Here is a 19,714-nt window from a genome sequence, read left to right on the forward strand (position 1 = left end):
TGTTGGATTACGTGTTCCATTTTCTTCATATTGGAGTACCCTAACAATACTCCTTTGCAATGCGTTTGCGGACCACCATCAGCCGATCATTGCTCGTTTTTAACGACCGTGATCACGACACGATGACGATCGAACAGAGTTGCCAAAAGTAAAATATTACATACAAAAAACTGTTAATAAAATTTTACTATGGGTACTCTGATAAAATGCAACCGCGAACTGGTTTTATGTATACATACTATAGTATAGAGAAATATTAGTTTCTTTATTCACTCAAATGCTAAATAACATAAGAATATTCGTAGTATAAAATATAAAAGTTGTATATTTACTTTCGTTTTAAATTAAATTCACTCCGATAATTCTTTCCGACACAATTCCTCTTTAGTACTTTGGCATATGATCCTCTGTGGGTGCTCCATGGAGTACTACAGTGAAAGTACTTTGGAAAGTACTCTCACGTATGTACTCTATGAAATACTCACAAACAAAGCGAGAGTGGGATCGCCTACTCCTCTCCTAGGACATCGCAATGTTAATTGGAGCAAATTTTTTGTATGAATACAGATTAGTTTCGGAACACTCCTATACTCCTAAAGGAGTATTGCTTACACTATTTATAGAGTACTCGCGTTTTTTGAAGGGTAATGTTTACATACGAAATGCGCCCCCTTCTATAATTCCATCATGTAAAACCATGGTATAAAAAAGAAGGTAGTTCAACTCAGAATTTTTTGACGTATTTGGGGATTTTTGAAGTTTCATAATGTTTGTTGTTTTGCTAAAAGCATTGCCATACCGTTACTGTTCAAGGCGAAATTGTTGTTTTTCGGGATTGAAATTTCCTTCCGGATCTGAGACAATAATAACATGCTTAGCACGATTTATGTGCATACATAAAGCTGGAGACATTGGTGCTTTATCGGTAACCGTAACGGTAACCTTATAACAGCTGATTCGACCAACCTTATGAGAATCAATGCAATCGATTATTGGTGCCGCTAAGGTCGTAACCGTATCGTAGCCAACCAATTGGGTTTTGGTTACCGTCGTAACGATAAACAGCTGATTACGTTAGGGATACGGATACAGCGATACGACATGCGGCACCAATGACTCCGGCTTAAAACAAGTGCGCGGTTGTATTTTATCAGAGTTGCCATAGTAAAATTTTATTATCAGTTATTTGTATGCAATATTTTAGTTTTGGCAACTCTGTTTGATCGTCATCGTGTCGGGATCACGGTCGTTAAAAAACGAGGAATTATCGGCTGATGGTGGTCCGCAAACGCATTGCAAAGGAGTATTGTTAGAGTACTCCAACATGAAGAAAATGGAACACCTAATGCAACAATTTTTGCAGGGCAATCTTCTGTGTGTGATTTGTGATAGTTTTATGGTTATAACGGCTGAATCATGATACAATTACAAGGTAGAAGCAGAAGTGAAAACGTAATCCTGATGTGTATTTTGTTGTTGCCGAACGTCCATAAGGTTAGGTTAGGTTGAACTGGCCGGTCCATGAGGACCTCACATAAACTGAATAAGGCCGTAGTGTTACCAGAAGTTTGTTTTAACGACCAAACTGAAAAACCCTATCAAAACCCAGGACCTATGTTATAAAATAACTCCGTCCTCTTAGCAAATACTAGAAGCTGCCTAGGATTTAAGCCACTTGCTTCTTCTAGATCTGACAGCTGTATCACTCCTAATAGCTGGAGTCTTAGCCTGGCAAGCGCAGGGCAAGAGCACAGAACGTGTTCAATCGTTTCTTCCTACATCTGCTATCACTGACCAAGCCTAATTTAAAGGCATGTGACGCCAGAAAGCAGTGTCCTTTTTAATGATAGGAGCAACTTTGTTAGTCCAAGGTTGTAAGACCTGCACATAATCTTCGACACTTTACAGCCCCGCGCTTGAACCCACGCCTTTCCTGCTTGGTCGATCATGTGCACCTCTCGCCTTCGCTTAATTTCGCCCAGCCTAATTGGGACGTCTACGGAGCAAGCTTCAAGGGACGCGCCCTTTTTAGCTAGTTGATCCGATTTTTCATTCCCATCTATTCCCATATGCCCTGGGACCCAATATAGATGTATGCTTCTCCCTGTCCCGATTCTCTCCAGGGACTGCTTACACTCGAACACGCATTTAGATGCTGTGCTATGCGAGATTATTGCCTTAATTGCTGCTTGACCATCAATATAAAAGTTAACACGATTGCAGCTTGGGCTATTTTCTTCCAGGGTTTCTACTGCTTTGGTTACGGCTACTATTTCCGTTTGGAAAACGTTACAGAAATCCGGCAGCCTGTGGAATACTTTTATTTCCGGATCAGCACAGTATACCGCAGACCCTACTCCTTCCACTTTGATATAGCTACAATTTCTCTACGCTTCAAGATCTGCACACGAAGCTACTTTCGAGCGTCGCTACAAAAAGCAAACAATTATTGAAAAAAATAAAAAATTAAATTTCTTCAGCTATATCCGTCCCCCAAACCAAAGGAAAATAGGTATTAAACGTTGTTTGCATCCCCGTGCCTTTGTAAATTATGAAAGGCAATTTTAAACCACCGCGGACTAGAGAAAAGGGTGATTTCTAGTTTCCAACACTTTTTAGCCTTTTAAATGCTTCAACAATGTCTAACCAAGCTGTTGTGGTGTTTAATACTCTTTTTCGCATAAGTAATATACCTTTCACGCCCTTTTATTAACTAAAGTAACATTTTTTAACTAATTACACAAATTTGCATACAAAAAATGTAAACAAACATCTTGTTCTTCCTTTTTTTCAAGCGTACGTACGCTCAGCGACCAACATTGCTGTACGCTTAGCTACACGAAAATTTCATGCTTTGTCGCTTTCATGCAGCTGACGCCTCGTATGCAGCTCTCCATTCAAATACATGTATTCGGCATCAACGTGCACAAATTTCGCCTGCAGCGTCTATGACGTGTAGCCTCGTGTGCACCTTGCCTTAGTCATCATTCACAATGGCAATCACTTCATCTATGACCAAAGGTGACTCTATGGCAATCACAACTTGTAGCTGGAAAGAAAACGCTTCTTATGAATTCAGGAGAAAATGTGTATGCTGAGCTGCGAGAAAAAAAATTTAATGAGGTAGGGAAAATACTATCTCGAAATGCTCCTGAATTTAGTGTTCAAATGAATGCTAATGCACAGGATGCATCGGTGCAGAATATGAAACCTTTTGTAGACGCTACCAGCGTTATTGGTATAGAAGCAATCTGTAGCAGTTCATTCAACGGTAATTCTTTACTTTAGCTCACAACTGCTAAAACTCGTCCAAAAATAGGTGAGGTGTCAAAAGACGCGCTTTGGACCCAGGATCACGAATCCGAAAGCGGATATTGGAATTTTTTTCTTTTCGGAGATATTTGCAAACAAAATTGAATATTTTCATGTGGTTGTTGTAATTTTGATAATTTTTGGGTACCCACAAGAAAATCTGTGGGTAAAAGTGTTTTGCACGGATATAGTTTTGGTCTCCAAACCTGTGTTGGACTCACACAGGGTAATTTTTTATAAGCGCGGCCGAAGGCCGCCAATGCAGAAAGGTGTTCTGCGCAAAAATACTATGGATCCCACCACCGGTTTCGGAGCGCTCCGGAGCCATTTTTCGGTTTTTTGGAAATATCTTTTGACAGAAATAAAATTTTAAATTTAAGCTTTCGGATTCTAAAAACGGAGGCTGAAACGCGTCTTTTGATACCTTTGATATTTTTTGATAAAAACCGTTACCGAAAAAAACACATGGAAAGCGGGTAATTAACCCTCTTTTAAATAAATTTAAACAAACTTTATAATCGTAAATCTATATATATAAAAAGAAGTGTACATTTTGATTGTCACTCCATAACTCGAGAACGGATAGAAAGATTGCCATGAAATTTTTAGGAAAGATATAGGAAGGAGAGATGATGGTTAGTTGATTTTGAAATCCTAAATCGGTTTAGCCATTCATGAGTTATGATTTTTTTTAGAAAAAATTTAAAATTTGAAAATTTGGTATATAAATTTGCCTATATTAGTATTTACGATCCTTTTTTCGGGGAAGTTAACCAGAGACGGACTGGGACTGGGATTAGAACTAGGACCGGGTCTGACACTCGGAGTGGGACTGGGACTGGAACAAAATACATACCACCCTCTGGGGTAGGCAATAAGGGATCAAGAAGAATGAGAAGGTGAGAGAGAGAGAAAAGAGAGAAGACGAAGGATACTGAGAAATAAATAGAATGAGACGAATATGGAGATAGATGAAGCGAAAAAGACGGAAGGAGGAGTGAATAAAAGGATCAAGAAAAAGTGAAGAGGGGTGGGGGAGGGCAGAGTTAGACGGAAAAAGCTTATTAAAAAATGCAGATAGGCAAAATTTAGGGCAGAACAACGTCTGCCAGATCTGCTAGTTTTGTATATATTTATGGAAGAAACAAGGTTTCAACGAAGGATTACATTGAAAAACTGTTTGACCTTATGAATCGAAATCGCGAAGTTGGACGAGGCAAGGCGCAGTTAAGATGCGGCCAAAATAGGTGAAGTTATGCGAACGTGAGTCCCATCGATACTACCACTACTCCTGGGAATCCTGTTTTAGAGTAAAATGCGATTTTTGAAGCGCTTTGCTCCTCTGCAGTCTTTTGGGTTTTAATCCCCTCCGCACAAATATGCTCCTTAATAATATCTAAAACCTCTTTAATAACTGTAATGTTGTTCAGTCCACAACAACAACCGTCCCTCGAAAGAGTTTGCGGAAAGGGTCCTTAATTTTGTTTAGTAAGGAGCAAAATGCTTCCTTACTTACACCGAAAACAACTTACAAATCTGCAAAATAACTTAATTAGAAGCTCATCATTTGTCACTTAAACGTTTTCTTACTCGGTGCTTGGTAGTTCCAAGGGATTGAAGTGATTACTCCAATTTTTTCCGTAATCGCGACATATCAATTTTGCTATCAACATTTTCGTCCGTATAAAATAAATCTACGCTAATATCCATTTTGCTATTAATAACAAGTAAAGTTGTCAAGGTTCGGGTGTAACCGAACATTATATAATCAGCGTGAGCTTCAATTGTACATTTCATTTCAGCTAAATTACTTTTCTACATAACACGTGGCACCGCCCGTTTAAAAGAAACATTTCTCCCCATTTACTCTTACAGTAAGACTTGATAAGTGAAATATCATTGATTCAAAACTATTTTTTGCTAAGTTATAGCTTATTATTCCAGTCTACGACCCTTTTAAACTTGTTTTATATCTAAGTTGCCATGGTCTTTAACCGATCCCGTACATTTTTATCAGAAATATTTTCTGCTATAAGGAAAATATGTGTACACAATTTCATTACGATATGTTAATTTTTCTTCGAGTTATGGCTTCCGAAACATAGAAAATTGCTTTCTCATAAAAGGGGTGCCACACCCATTTTCAAAAATTTTAGTGTTTTACAATTTAATGTTATAATTCAATTTCGAAAGTAAAATTCTGTTGATACAAAGCTTGTTTTCGCTAAGATATAGCTTATTATTTTCGTCTACGACCCTTTTAAAAATCTTTTATATAAAAGTGGGCGTGGTCTTTAACCGATATTGTCCATTTTTTCTAGAAATATTTCCTGCTATAGGGAAAATTTGTGTACCCAATTTTATTACGATCCGTTAATTTTTCTTCGAGTTATGGCTCCCGAAACATAGAAAATAGCTTAGTCATAAAAGGGGCGGTTCCACGCCCATTTTTAAAAATTTGAAGTTTTTCCTATTTATTGTTATAAATCCACTTGGGAAATGAAATACCATTGATATAAAGCTCTTTTTTTTTGCAAATATATAGTATTATATATAATATTCGTCCACGACCCTTTTAAAAATCTTTTATATAAAAGTGAGCGTGGTACTTAACCAATTTCGTTAATTTTTCTTCAAAGCATTCCTTATAGTAAAGGCAACCTCTCTGCCGAATTTTGTTAAGATAGGTTTAACGATTTTTGATTTATGATTAATAATATTTGTAAAATTGATTTTATCACAAATGGGCGGTGCCACGCCCATTTCAAACATTTTTATCCAGAGTTTCAATATCAGTCCAAATGTCAAATTTGAACATTATAGGTGTATTATTTACTAAATAATCAGGTTTTTTGTGTTTTCCAAAACGTTATATATATAAAAAGGGGGCGTGGTTATCATCCGATTTCGCTCATTTTCAATACTAATGTCAATATATACTCAAGCTATCGTGTTAACGTACGGGCGGAATGACGGGCATGGCCCAATAAAATTTTTTTCGATACTGATGGTTTTGATATATGGAAGCCTATATCTATCTCGATTCCTTTATACCTGTACAACCAACCATTATCCAATCAAAGTTAATATAATCTGTGTGCAAAGCACGTTGAGTATAAAAAAATCGGTTTTGTGCTTAAATGTCCGCCACAAATTGATCAACTGTTCACTTATCTGTCAAATCATCACTTCAACTGAAATCAAAAAAGATAGATATAACAAGCCAACCTAATATAAACGCACGCAAGTCATTTCCTGTCAAAAATGTCTAATGCACATACAACTTGTATGAGAGCAACTCAAATTGAATTTGCTGCGTGAAAACCTAACTCGATTTCCAATTTTTGTTCTGCGTGACATTTAGATTTGACGTTTGCACACATGCTTTACATTGTCGCAACGCATGCTTATTTGCATGGTTCAATTATGTAGAGGTTGGCTCATCTCATCAGCTGATTTTATTTATGTCATTGCAAGGTCGAAGGGATTGTCAAAAGGAGATGGCAAACTCAAAATGAAACCAACACATTGGCAACATTTTACTTACACATTCGCACCAACACCAATACACAGATTTTGACAATTTGAACAGACATATTCAGCCCAATTCTAAACCAAAATTCCGTGCGAGTTTTTTCCCTTCTCCCATTCCTCGTATTCTAAATAAAAATTCCTTGTGAGTTTTTTCACTTCTCCCCACTGTAAATTTTACCAAGTAGCGCAACTAACAGCTGATCGGTGAAAATTCGCACATTCACACGCACAGTTCTCGACTCAGTTTCAAAAAAAAACTTCAGATTGTTTAATTCAAATTTTAAAGTGAGTTAATCCTTACAAATTTATGTATACAGAATATATATGGCGTTTTTGTTGTTATTAAAACAATAGTTTTATTTATATTAAAGCTTTTATCATTTTTTTTTAACTTTGAAAAATCTCCGAACACCATTTCTTCATTATATGACATTCGACTGCCTAGTCCACTGCCTTCCACTCTATTCGCAACATAACCTCTACTTAAGCTGCCAAACTATATAGTAAACAATGCTTCTCCCTTTCCTCCTATTCTGAACAATTTTTGAAAAAGCGGAAACCGGTTATGGGAGAAAAGTAGGTATTATGAATGTGAGGGAGATTTCTCTGCCATTTCATAGGAGTTTTTTCACTAGTTAAATTAAAGGGAATGCATCAAAAGAGTTAAAGGAAATTAGTTCTTTTAAGAAAGAACACTTATTTGTACAAATGTGTGCTAAAATATGTATGTACATTCTACCACAATATTCTCACTGTTAATACAACAACTACAACAACAATATACTTTATTTTAAGTCGAAAAGTATATCATAAGCAACGGAAGAGCTCTCGTTTATTTGATGCAGCCATCCAGAAATTGCGCAAGGATTTTAAGAAGGCTTAAATAGAGTTTGGCATATGACGAAGGACGAATTCAACTCAACTTGGCCGCCATAAAATTGCTTTGCTGAATGAAAGCAAGCAACTCCGGCAGATTTGTGTTATGCGGCCGTCTTCTTCTTATGTTCCGCTGTTGATGTTGCTGTGGCACCAATTCATTACTCATTTCAGTGAATACCACATGAAATGCAATAAATACTGTGCATTGTTTATATTTTATTTCTTAACTTGCAACAAATTTGCAACAGTAATTAAACTTTTCAATTTTTTAAACAAAATAAGAAATGTGCAACGAAATTTCAATTGACAAAACAGCTGACTTCGAAAATTCGAAATTCCTATTCCCCAATTATTGTTCTCCCTAGGAGAACAGAATTGGAGGAATTTTTCCGCGGGAATAAAAAAATCCGCGAGAATATTTAGAATTGGTCTGATTTTGTTGCTTTACAGATGAGCCAACCTGTATATAGTTGAACCATGCTTATTTGGGTTCGGGCAAAAAACGCCGGTTGTTTGCGTGCGCTAAAAAAACACGGTGCGGTTTTATTAGGTTGGCTTGTAAGAGCCGTCACTCAATATTTTTTAGGCATTTACTCGATGTTAACCATTGTAAATTTTACCAAGTAGCGCAACTAACAGCTGATCGGTGAAAATTCGCACATTCACACGCACAGTTCTCGACTCAGTTCCAAAAAAACTTTAGATTATTTATTTCAAATTTTAAAGTGAGATAATCCTTACAAATTTATGTATACAGAATATATATGGCGTTTTTGTTGTTATTAAAACAATAGTTTTATTTATATTAAATCTTTTATCATTTTTTTTTAACTTTGAAAAAACTCCGAACACCATTCCTTCATTATCAGCCCAATTCTAAACGAAAATTCCGTGCGAGTTTTCTCCCTTCTCCCATTCCTCGTATTCTAAATAAAAATTCCTTGTGAGTTTTATCACTTCTCCCTTTCTTCCTATTTTAAACAATGTTCGAAAAAGCGGAAACCGGTTATGGGAGAAAAGTAGGTATTATGAATGTGAGGGAGAGGGAGATTTTTCTGTCATTTCATAGGAGTTTTTTCACTTGTTAAATTAAAGGGAATGCATCGAAATAGTTTAAGGAAATTGGTTCTTTTAAGAAAGAACATTTATTTGTATAAATTTGTGCTAAAATATGTATTTACATTCTACCACAATATTCTCACTGTTAATACAACAACAACCACAATATTCTTTATTTTAAGTCGAAAAGTATATCATAAGCAACGGTAGAGCTCTTAGTACTCTATTCGCAACATAACCTCTACTTAAGCTGCCAAACTATATATGTAGTAAACAATGATGTTAACTGAGAGGCAGTCGCTACTTTTTTTTTGGGCGAGATGTTTATAAATGTCTTCTATACATTTTCATGGGGTATTTGTGTTTATTTTTCCTACTGTATTTAATCATTTAATTCTCTTTCCAAAAAGCACGTTTGCATAAAGTGCCTACACCGCATGGATAAATGGGAGGCAATTCAAAAATGTCCCGTTTATAATTGGTTCGCATTTATCCATGCCGTGTAGGCACCTTGTTCAACTGTGATTTTTGGAAAGAGAATTAAATAAATAATTAAATACAGTCGGAAGAAGACACCCACGAAAATGTGTAGAAGTCATTTATAAACATCTCGCCAAAAAAAAAAGTAGCGACTGCCTCTCAGTTAACATCGAGCAAATGCCTAAACATTGTAAATTTTACCAAGTAGCGCAACTAACAGCTGATCGGTGAAAATTCGCACATTCACACGCACAGTTCTCGACTCAGTTTCAAAAAAAACTTTAGATTTTTTAATTCAAATTTTAAGGTGAGATAATCCTTGCCAATTAATGTATACAGAATATATATGGCGTTTTTGTTGTCATTAAAACAATAGTTTTATTTATATTAAAGCTTTTATCATTTTTTTTTTAACTTTGAAAAAACTCCGAACACCATTCCTTCATTATATGACATTCGACTGCCTAGTCCACTGCCTTCCACTCTATTCGCAACATAACCTCTACTTAAGCTGCCAAACTATATAGTAAACAATGTGCCTAAAAAATATGGAGTGACGGCTCTTATTATATTTATCCTCTTTGGTTTGACCGTAACATCCATGGCGGAACTATACAAGGTGGCAGCAGGGGACAACGGATTTGTACTTTTTTTATTTGATTCGTTCGTCCCATTAAGCCGGTTTTACATTAACGTTTTAGTCGCTTCAAGAAGAAAGTGGCACAGAGTTCCATTGATATGACGCTGTCAAAGCAAAACAACGCGACCAAGGCCTTTGTGTGAATCCACTGTTATAGTACTTACCCTCAACTTTATGGCCAATAGGTAGTTACACAAGACATTTATATATTAATATAGGGTTTTATTCAAATTATTAATTTACATAATAATATAAGTATATAGTTAAATTTAAGCATACATAAATTGTATGTATATGTCTAGGTATATTTACATGTAGTTGGTATTTATGTATGTTTTTAATTAGTTATTAAATAAAACTTATTCACTAAAAACTTTGTCACAAAAACAAATTTTTTTTTAAACAAATATGTACGTTTCCATTGCATCAAACAGTGTGGCAACACCATCTTTATGCTGGAACCAGGCAACGCTTTCCAGCATACTATAATTCTATTTATTATTCAACGTATGGGCTAGGATTTTAAGCCCCACATATATTATAGAAAATGCGTTTATAATTTCCAGTCACTGTATGCTTGCACCTTCATAAGACTATAGTTGAGTTCCAAAGAGCTTTCGAACTCTGGATCACTATCAAATCTAACTGGAACGATTTGGATCAGGGGCTGTATTCAGTAAATGTGAGTTGTGAAATGTACATTTATTTCATACAAATTATATAAAGAAAAAGTACATTTTAAAACCCACAGTTACTGAATCTACCCCCGGTTCTATGAGAGTTGGCAGCACTCAACTCATGTGTATCATGTGCAAATAACGATTGCATATTTTGTTGTGGGTTTTTAATTTTTCATACTTACGCAGAAGTGTTCTTTGCAAAAAAGCTATAGCTTGGGCGCCGATTTTGGATCGGCTCAGAGTTCTTTTCTGTATTTTTAAATATGTATTGCCAGAGGCAGTTTTAACTTCAAAAATATTACACAGAGTGTAGTTCTCCAAATTTTATTAAATAAATAGGAAAAACTTGCCAATTCCATAAATACTGACGAGAAAAATTTATGGTTTGGGTTTTTTAAGCATGGTTTAAAATAAATAAAATGCTATTAAGTGATGACCTTAATAATTTTTTGTCAGAGTTAAAGTAAATATGTATGGGGTGTAGAATGGAAAAAGTTGGTAAATATCGGAAGCCCTAGTGCATATGCCTGTAAGTGCTACCAAGTAAAAGTATAAACCATTGTGAATGATGACTAAGTGTGTTATCTTATCTGTCAACTGCCTGACAGGCTGATAAATATGGCTACTTTTCAGCGTTTTGACAGGCTATTCAATATGGCGGCGCCTATCTTCTGCGGGTGATAGAAAGAGAGACAGAATGAGACAGCGATAGTCAAATACAAATCAGGTGATCCAATCACTTTGGAATTTTGACGTTTATGCAGAAGATATCACACTTAGTCATCATACACAATGGTATAAACTGTCAAAAATCTACTACAAAAGACGAAATCAACAAAGCCACCCTGTGGATCTGAAATTTATCCAGATAAATATCGGCACCGCTTTGCTTTTGTATTTGCATGTTATAGCGAAACTCTATACGTACGCGTAGACGTGTACGTGCTAAGGCCCCAACAAACATTTAGGTTAGAAAACGATTAGAAGACGAATCGAATTCTAATGTATTTCTCTAAGGTATACGCTTAGAGGACGATTTGCGAAACTGTCGCGAATTATAGCATTCTCGACAAAAAGGGGACTTCGTTCTCGACAACGAGAAAAGGGTTAGAATTCTAAACGAATTCTAACGTCAAATTCTAATGAGAATCTTTAAGTGATGCGCAATTAAATTCAATTATTTAAAATCAGCGAAATTTTTATTGTTTAATTCGCCCTTATTGTCATTGTCGTCGTCGTCACTGAACGACGACGACTCACGACGACGTGTTAAATTCGGTATTGCCATCGTCGTTTTCGATAACTGTTGACGACTGTCGACACATGTTTTGTATTGGCTAAGCAAATTTGCTGTCGTCGTTGCCCTCACACGACGCCATTTGTGTCGAAGCTGTTTTTACTGCCGACAGAAGGAAAATTTGTAAGTAAAACATTTCTTTTTTAATTCATTAAATATATAAATATGTAATATGCATTGTTTTTTTAGATAATCAAAATGAAAATAACGAGTGCGCAACAATTCGAGGTTCTTGTAGCTGGGATAGAAAAGGTCGGACTTATTTCTGATTTTTTTTCTATTGAGTCTAAGCTCCTCTTTATTATTTTCGTCACTAGAGCTCATAATAAAACATTTTTGTAAAATCTTGAAATGAAATATTTAAACAAATCTCAAATCGCGAAAAAAGATACAGAAATAGTAAAAACAATCGAACAGCTGATCCAGAAATGGCAGAGATGGTATATCTTCCTTTCGTTTTATCGATAAATTGTCGTCGTCGTCTCAACAAGCTTAGCCAATACCGATTTGGTGTCGAAGTGACGACGACGTCGATACGATGTGACGCCGACTGAAAAGCGACGACTATGTCGACGACGACAATGACAATAAGGGTGATTATATCAAATACGTTTATTTGGTTATAATCTTATGTATTAAGAATGAACATATTTCAAAGGCTTTTTCTATTATAATAAATTAAAAACGTACTTAAAGATTGAGCTCAGCGTTGGTTTGAGGTACGGATGAGGAAGCATTTCCTTCATGCCATTCAAGTAGCCCTTCAATAATCTGCTCGCTTTCATTTTTTAACCTTTTTTGATTCATTTTCACTTACTAGTAAATATTATTATAAACAAAAAACTTATTTCGCAACTTTTAGTATTTCCACTATTTTTATTTTGTTTGTATGACACTAAGAATGAGTGATCATGTCGTGCAAATAATCGATAACTGTGACAATAATCATAACATCGCATTTCTAGTGTTATTCGAATCGTTTCACAGTCGAATTCTAACCTAGTTCTTTAACCTAGTTTTTGATTCGAATTGCATTAGAGAACTACATTACAATTCTAATGTAAAATTACAATATTTCTCTAACGTTAGAAACTGTGTTTGCTGGGGCGTTCTAAACGTTTTCGAGGGAAAAAACCGAACACGCCGATATTACGCATTTACGTGCGTTTGACAGGTCGCAACTATGCCCGGTATAAATAAATTCTATACACTTAAAATAAGTAAATAACAAGCCATTGATATTAAAAACAGCTTGAAGTTGGCTAGTACACGTCTGAAAAAAGAAAAAAATGCGTTTACGTGCGTACCTATGGAGTCCATCCCGTAAGAATATAACTCAACTGTCAAACGCACGCATACATCTTCGCGTGCTATGGAGTTGCACTTTGACATTTTTATCGGTATCTGGAACAGTGTTTATTGAAACTCAGCTATGTGAATACACTAATTTTACCTATACGCATATCTTTCACATACATTCATCCATACATGTTCAATTCCAATTAGAATTAGTAATTGATGCAATTGGTTTATATTCTCTAATTCATTAAACAATTAGAAATAGTTCAACTAATTCCCATTAGATAATTGAAATTTTTTTTCTAATGGCAAATCTAATTGCAGCTAGTTGCCATTAGCAAAAAAAATTGGTTTAGCTTTACAATTAGAAATCTAATTGACTTCTGCTAATGCAATTAGATATTCAATTAGCTCGAATTAGAGTAAATTCTTTATATTTATTTACATCATTATTCGTTCACTTCAATCATTCTTTGAAAAAAATTTATCTTTATCAAAATGATTGATTCTAATTCGAGCTAATTGAATATCTAATTGCATTAGCAGAAATCAATTAGATTTCTAATTGTAAAGGTAAACCAATTTTTTTTGCTAATGGCAACTAATTGCAATTAGATTTACCATTAGAAAAAAATTTCAATTATCTAATGGGAATTAGTTGAACTATTTCTAATTGTTTAATGAATTAGAGAATTTCGCAAATGAAGGTTAATTAGCAATCATTAGCATTATCTAACCATTACTTAACATCTATGCATTCATCATAGTTTAAGCTTCGTATTTACAAAATACAAATAAAAAAAAATTGATGCTTAAAACGAAAGTTTAAATTATTTAATATTACTGAATCCTAGCCGGAAACATTCATTAATTTACATATGAGATGTGGCATATATATTTATGTATATATATATGTGTGTATGGCTCTCTGTTTACAATAAATCGTCAATAGATAATCTACGCGTTTACATATTTTCCATCCCTGGGAACTAGATTATTTTCTGTAAAATTTTTACGTTTCCCTTTTATTTTGTGCTTCCAATTAGAGAATACACCTTAGAGGTGGACATTTTTTTATGTAAAATAATCGGCATCTCTAAAATTTGCTTATAATTACCGATTATAGAGGAGACACATTTATAAGGGAAAGCTAGTTATATAATTAACGATAAGTACGAAAATTAAGATAATATCGTCATATGTAAACTAGGTCTTACGCAATTTCAATCAAAAAAACTCTGCGAACTGTCAAAAAACGAAAATCGAAAAATTGATCTTCGAAATAATTTTTTTTTTAAATGGCTGTAAATTATAAAAAAAAAAATGAGAACATAAGCAGAAAAATTTGAAATTATGGAATATATGACGCTTTCGAAATTACCAAAATTAAAGCGTAAACTCAGCGTTTATACATGCGGAAAAACTCAAAAACGGTCTCAACTCTCAGGGACGACATTCGCTAGAAAAATGTTTAAATTACCGAAAATGAAAATGTTTCGTCCGACCTCTGCGTTCAGTAAAAAAAGCGAACTTAAAAAAAAGTTATTTTCGAAATATTTAATTATGTATCCATGCGATAAAAAATGTTTTATTAAAACTATTTTTTTTTTCGAAATTTTCGAAAATAGTGCAGCCAAATATCAAGCCAACCCTTGCTTTAAGAAAGTCCTTTTTTTTGAAGAAATTTTCTTTTCAAAATTACATTAAATTCGAAGGTATACGACGAATATTTTAATATCAAGAATAGTCGAATATGTATCTATGTAAATATTTATACATACTGATTGCATAAATGAAAGTTTTATTTAAATACTCCATTTGGTGCGACTGTAACGGAAAATTTTGTAAACCGCCGATCAGCATTCGCCTGACATGGAGAAAACCATACTGTGTATAAGGGCCGGTGCTGACGGTAGCAAAGAACCTTGGAAAGGAAGTTATGACAGATATGAGGTGAATACAATTTCACGTTGTAGCAGATTAGGTTGTGTGCCAACCAAAAACATTTTACTCAGTGGAAAAATGTCGCTTGTATTCACCATGATAAATGTAGTTTCCCTTCCATCTGGCAAAATTTAACTTTTTATTCTAGTTGGTACAGGGCCTACAATAAGAAAAAGTTACCATTTGACACATGCCATACGTAGGTTGCTTTACTCATCGTACAAACAATTTGGTAATTTTTCCAACGGATTTTTAACCTTTATATTTTCAGAACTCCGCCAAAGCGTTTTTTTTTTGCCAATTGAGACCCCACAACGGTTTTTTGGTACATCATCCCAACATACATTTATCATTATGTACGTACTTTTTTGTTAAGTCCTTACTATCCTTCTACAACAATGTCAAACGTATTGTCCGATTGAATATCTGTTTTCTTCGTCGTGAGTTATATGCTTGCCGTGCAATTGATGGCGATGCAAATGCTACGCGTGCATCACCTGTAGGTGTACCATCATCATTAAAACGTCTTATAATATCATCGGGTGTCAAATCAAAACCGGAGAAAAACTTCGAAATATCCGCCAGCTCCGCTTTATAGGGAACATTTTCCATGGCCACAACACAGCCGGGACGTGTGAATTTTTGTGGTATACCACCATTTTCATCATCATCAACACCACTACCACTTAAATTTTTTCTATTCTCGGTAACATCATTACTGCTATCATCAATAACTTGTACATCATCGTCCGAGTGACCATCATGACTTGACGCGCTAGTATTGAAACGACCGCCACGCTTACGCATAGTGCTACTACCTGAATCACGTTCACTGCGGTCGCGATCATTGCGATCACGTTCGCTTCGACTACTACCGCTGCCAGCACCAGCGCCCATATTATTGCGACTACCGCTGCGACTCGACATTGGACCACCACGACCACTGTTATTATCGTTATTATCCATGCTTTTATTGCCATACCGTCCGCCGCCACCACCATCATTGTTGTTAGAAAAGTGGTTTCTATCGTTGCCGCCACCTGGTAAGCAATTCATGAATGGCTTACCAATGCGATCAGCAATTTCCTGTGGCATTATCGAACGTATACGTAGTTTACGTTGACGAAACGTATGATTGTTAAAACGACGTATAGCTGTTTCGGCATCGCGTGCATCTAAAAATTCGACAATAAATTCTCCGGTGGGCATATTGCGTTCACCACGTAAAGGCTCAATATGTTTGAGACGCAGAAAAGCGCTTTGCAGCAGTTCGGCAACATCATTCATGCGCGTATTGTAATCGCAGTTTTTCATCAGTATGAAATTGTGTTCGATTGAGTTGTTGAAATTCATATTCATATTATTCATGTTGTTGTTGTCATTGCTGTTGTTGTTGTTCATGCTCATTCCCATGTTGTTGTTCATACCCATTCCTCCAGGGCCCTCATTCATGTTCATTGGTCCACCATCATTCATGCCCATGCCTCCTCCTCCACGCATACCCATGGAACCATCATTCATGCCCATACCACCGTCTCCAATACCAATAGGTCCGTCATTTACGTTCATACCTCCTCCGCGTATACCCATGGGACCATCATTCATGCTCATACTGCTTCCACCCATAGAGTTCCCTTCATTCATACCTATGTTTCCGCCGCCCATGGGGCCATCGTTCATACCCATCATCATATTATTACCATCGTTCATGTTGCCGCCCATATCCATACCAATATTCATGTTTATACTATCTTCATCCTCCGGTTTTAATGGTTCAAAACGACTACGCTTTTGTCGTCGCAAACGTGGATCACTTGGTCCTGGGTTACTTCGTAAAATATCATCATCACGTTTTAATAAATCTTCACTTTTAATTGGCGGTAACTCAAAGAGGCTGGGTATCTTAGCGATTCTTGGATCTGCAGAGTTATGATACTGGTGCGCCGGCTGATGTTGCTCATTTAGCTGTTCGTCCATTTGTTGTAGTCCTGGATTATCGTTGTTATTGTAATTAGCTTCATTAAAATTACTTTCTTCGCCACCATCATCGTTATCATTTATTTCATTATTTTGTACATCATCATCATCATTATCATCCTCTGCAACATCCATATCATCCTCACCACCTATATTTTCATCACGCTTCAAACGCTCCGCTTCTGCAAGTGCTTCTTCTTCTTTTATCAATTGTTCATTAGCTAAACGTAATTTCTCCTTTACACGTTCCATTTCTTCAGTTGACCCCGGACTTACACGCACCTTACGATAACCAATCATATGTGTAGACCTATCCTCTAAAGCGGCTTTAGCTTCTTCGGCGCGTGAGAAGAGCACATAACCTTTGAATTCACGTCTATTCTCTCGACTGGGGGTCAATAGTATGTCGAATATTGTATATGACGAAAACATACGCATAAGATCATGTTCAACTGCTGAAGATGGTATATCTTCGATATATAGTACGGTATATGGTTCGGCTTTGTTATCGTAATCACGATAATCGCGTCGATAATTTGAATCATTGTTGTCACCTTCTTCGCCTCCGCTATTGTTATCATTGTCGTCATTTTGATATGTATTACGTTCATTATAGTTACGTTCAAAACGACTCGATTGCGGACGATAACTATCTTCGGCGCTATCAAATTCTTGTACGCTAACCATCTCTATCTGAATGATATTTCCTCTCAGCGACGCATTGTTACGCGTCATTGCCTTATGTACGCTCGAGATACGTGAGAATTGTATATACGCAACACCAATACGTATACCATGTTTATCATTTACCATTTTAATACCGTTATGTGGTATAAATTGACCCACAAAAAATTTACGTATATCACTATAAGTCGTACTATTACACATATTACTCATTTTAATGCAACAACTCTCACCAAATTGTTGATCGTTTTTGTTGTTCCTGTGCATACCTGACATCTGTGCATCATTTTGTTCACCACTACGTATTTTTGGATTTTGTTGTATACCACTCGGTTTCACCATACTCTGCGCAGCTGCAGCAGCTTGCGCAAATAAATTTGGATACATTTGCGCATATGGATTTGTATTAGCGAATGCGATTGGCTCTTGTGGCAATTGATTAACTGTTGTTGATGCATTGGGTGCACCGGCTGCTAATGGTGCAGGTGTATCCATTAGTGCGAGGCCAGGAAACATTGTGTTATTGTTTGTGCTGGGCGTTGTTTGATTAGTGGGTTGTGGGCTCGCTGTTGCGCTATTAGCTGCTGCAGACTCCAATGAATTAGTTGCGCCCAACAGTGGGCTTTGCTGTTGTTGCTGTTGCACCGCTGCAGTGTAGGGATTTTGTAGTGCCGAGGAGTTTGTATTGAATAAATTTATGCTATAATTATTGGTTGACGATAGTGAGGTAGTATAATTTTGAAATGATGGTAAGGTGCTTGTAGCAGCCATGCTAGCTTGCATTTCTGCAGCACTTTTGTTGCTTGCACCGCTACTTGTTGTATACGAATTTGCTAATTGTGGTGCTGCACCTAATCCGGGTAAATTGGAAGCAGCACTGCCACCCATACTAAATGGATTCAACATTAGATTGGCGCTGGTGGGTGCTAGAGGAAAACTCATAGACTTGCCCTGCTGCTGTGTAGCATCTATGGTGTTTGTTTGATATGCATTCATTGCTGGTGGTATACTCCAATTGGATGATATGCTGGCGACTTTAGCGCTATTACTATTTTCATTAATATCCATGAACTTTGGAGTTGTTGTTGAAGACGTTCTAATATTATTATTATTCGAGGTCATGTCTTTATTATCACGTTCTCTATTAGACGTATTACTGCTGCGACTACTAGTATTACGCTGACGCTCCGAATTACGGTCAGGATTACGATCAGAATTACGATCAATACTACGTGGATCACGATTAACACGTTCATGACTACGTTCACGGCTTCTAGAACGTCGATTTGAACGTCGACTCTTCCAATCGCGTTCACGCGATCGAGAGCGACTTCTATCACGTCGTCCACGCCGTGAACTTGTACGATCATTACGATCGTTACGTTCACGTGAACGTGAACGACGACGATCACGTGAGGAAGAACGTCGACGGTCGCGACTACTTTTTTCAGTATGCCCACGATACGAGGAGCTTGTAGTTGTGCTTTCAGTTATGGTATTGCTACTCTCTGCAGGTGGCGTCGCGATGGGTGGTTCTATCAGTGTAATACCCGCCTGTTTTTGGTATGCTAAAAATGACGGTGCTGCACTTGTTGATAATATATTATGCAAACTATTTGCTGTAATTACTGGTGGTTGTGGCGGTGTTGAATTTTGTGGAGGTGTCGGAGTCGCAGTTACAGCAGCCGCTTTAAGCGCACCTAAAGCACCTGCATTCTTAAGCGCGAGTAGTGATTGTTGACGTGCGGTTTCTATAACTTTTTGCATTTCAGCACGCGAAGAGAGCAGTAAACGTACTTGTACCTCATTGATTTTTTTACGATCATGCATCATGGCTTGGCGTGCATCTTCGTCGGTGCTATATATTGGATTTAAGGTGGTAAATGGAAATAGAAAACATCAAAGGAAATATATAATCAAGCTCTGTTA

General features: G+C 36.4%; 1 protein-coding gene across 4 annotated transcripts in view; it reads right to left on the reverse strand.

Annotated features, from left to right (window-relative positions):
- Positions 1 to 10,122: 10,122 nt before the first annotated feature.
- Positions 10,123 to 19,714, reverse strand: part of LOC137253561 (putative uncharacterized protein DDB_G0282133) — an 84,348-nt gene continuing 74,756 nt past the window's right edge. For all 4 annotated transcript variants that reach the window (XM_067790736.1, XM_067790737.1, XM_067790739.1 and 1 more), the window contains one exon: positions 10,123 to 19,643. In XM_067790736.1, the coding sequence (XP_067646837.1) occupies positions 15,515 to 19,643 (4,129 nt within the window). In that variant the 3' untranslated portion in view covers positions 10,123 to 15,514. The remainder of the gene's footprint in view (positions 19,644 to 19,714) is intronic.

Source organism: Eurosta solidaginis, chromosome 5, assembly GCF_040869045.1.
Source record: "Eurosta solidaginis isolate ZX-2024a chromosome 5, ASM4086904v1, whole genome shotgun sequence".
NCBI lineage: Eukaryota > Metazoa > Arthropoda > Insecta > Diptera > Tephritidae > Eurosta > Eurosta solidaginis.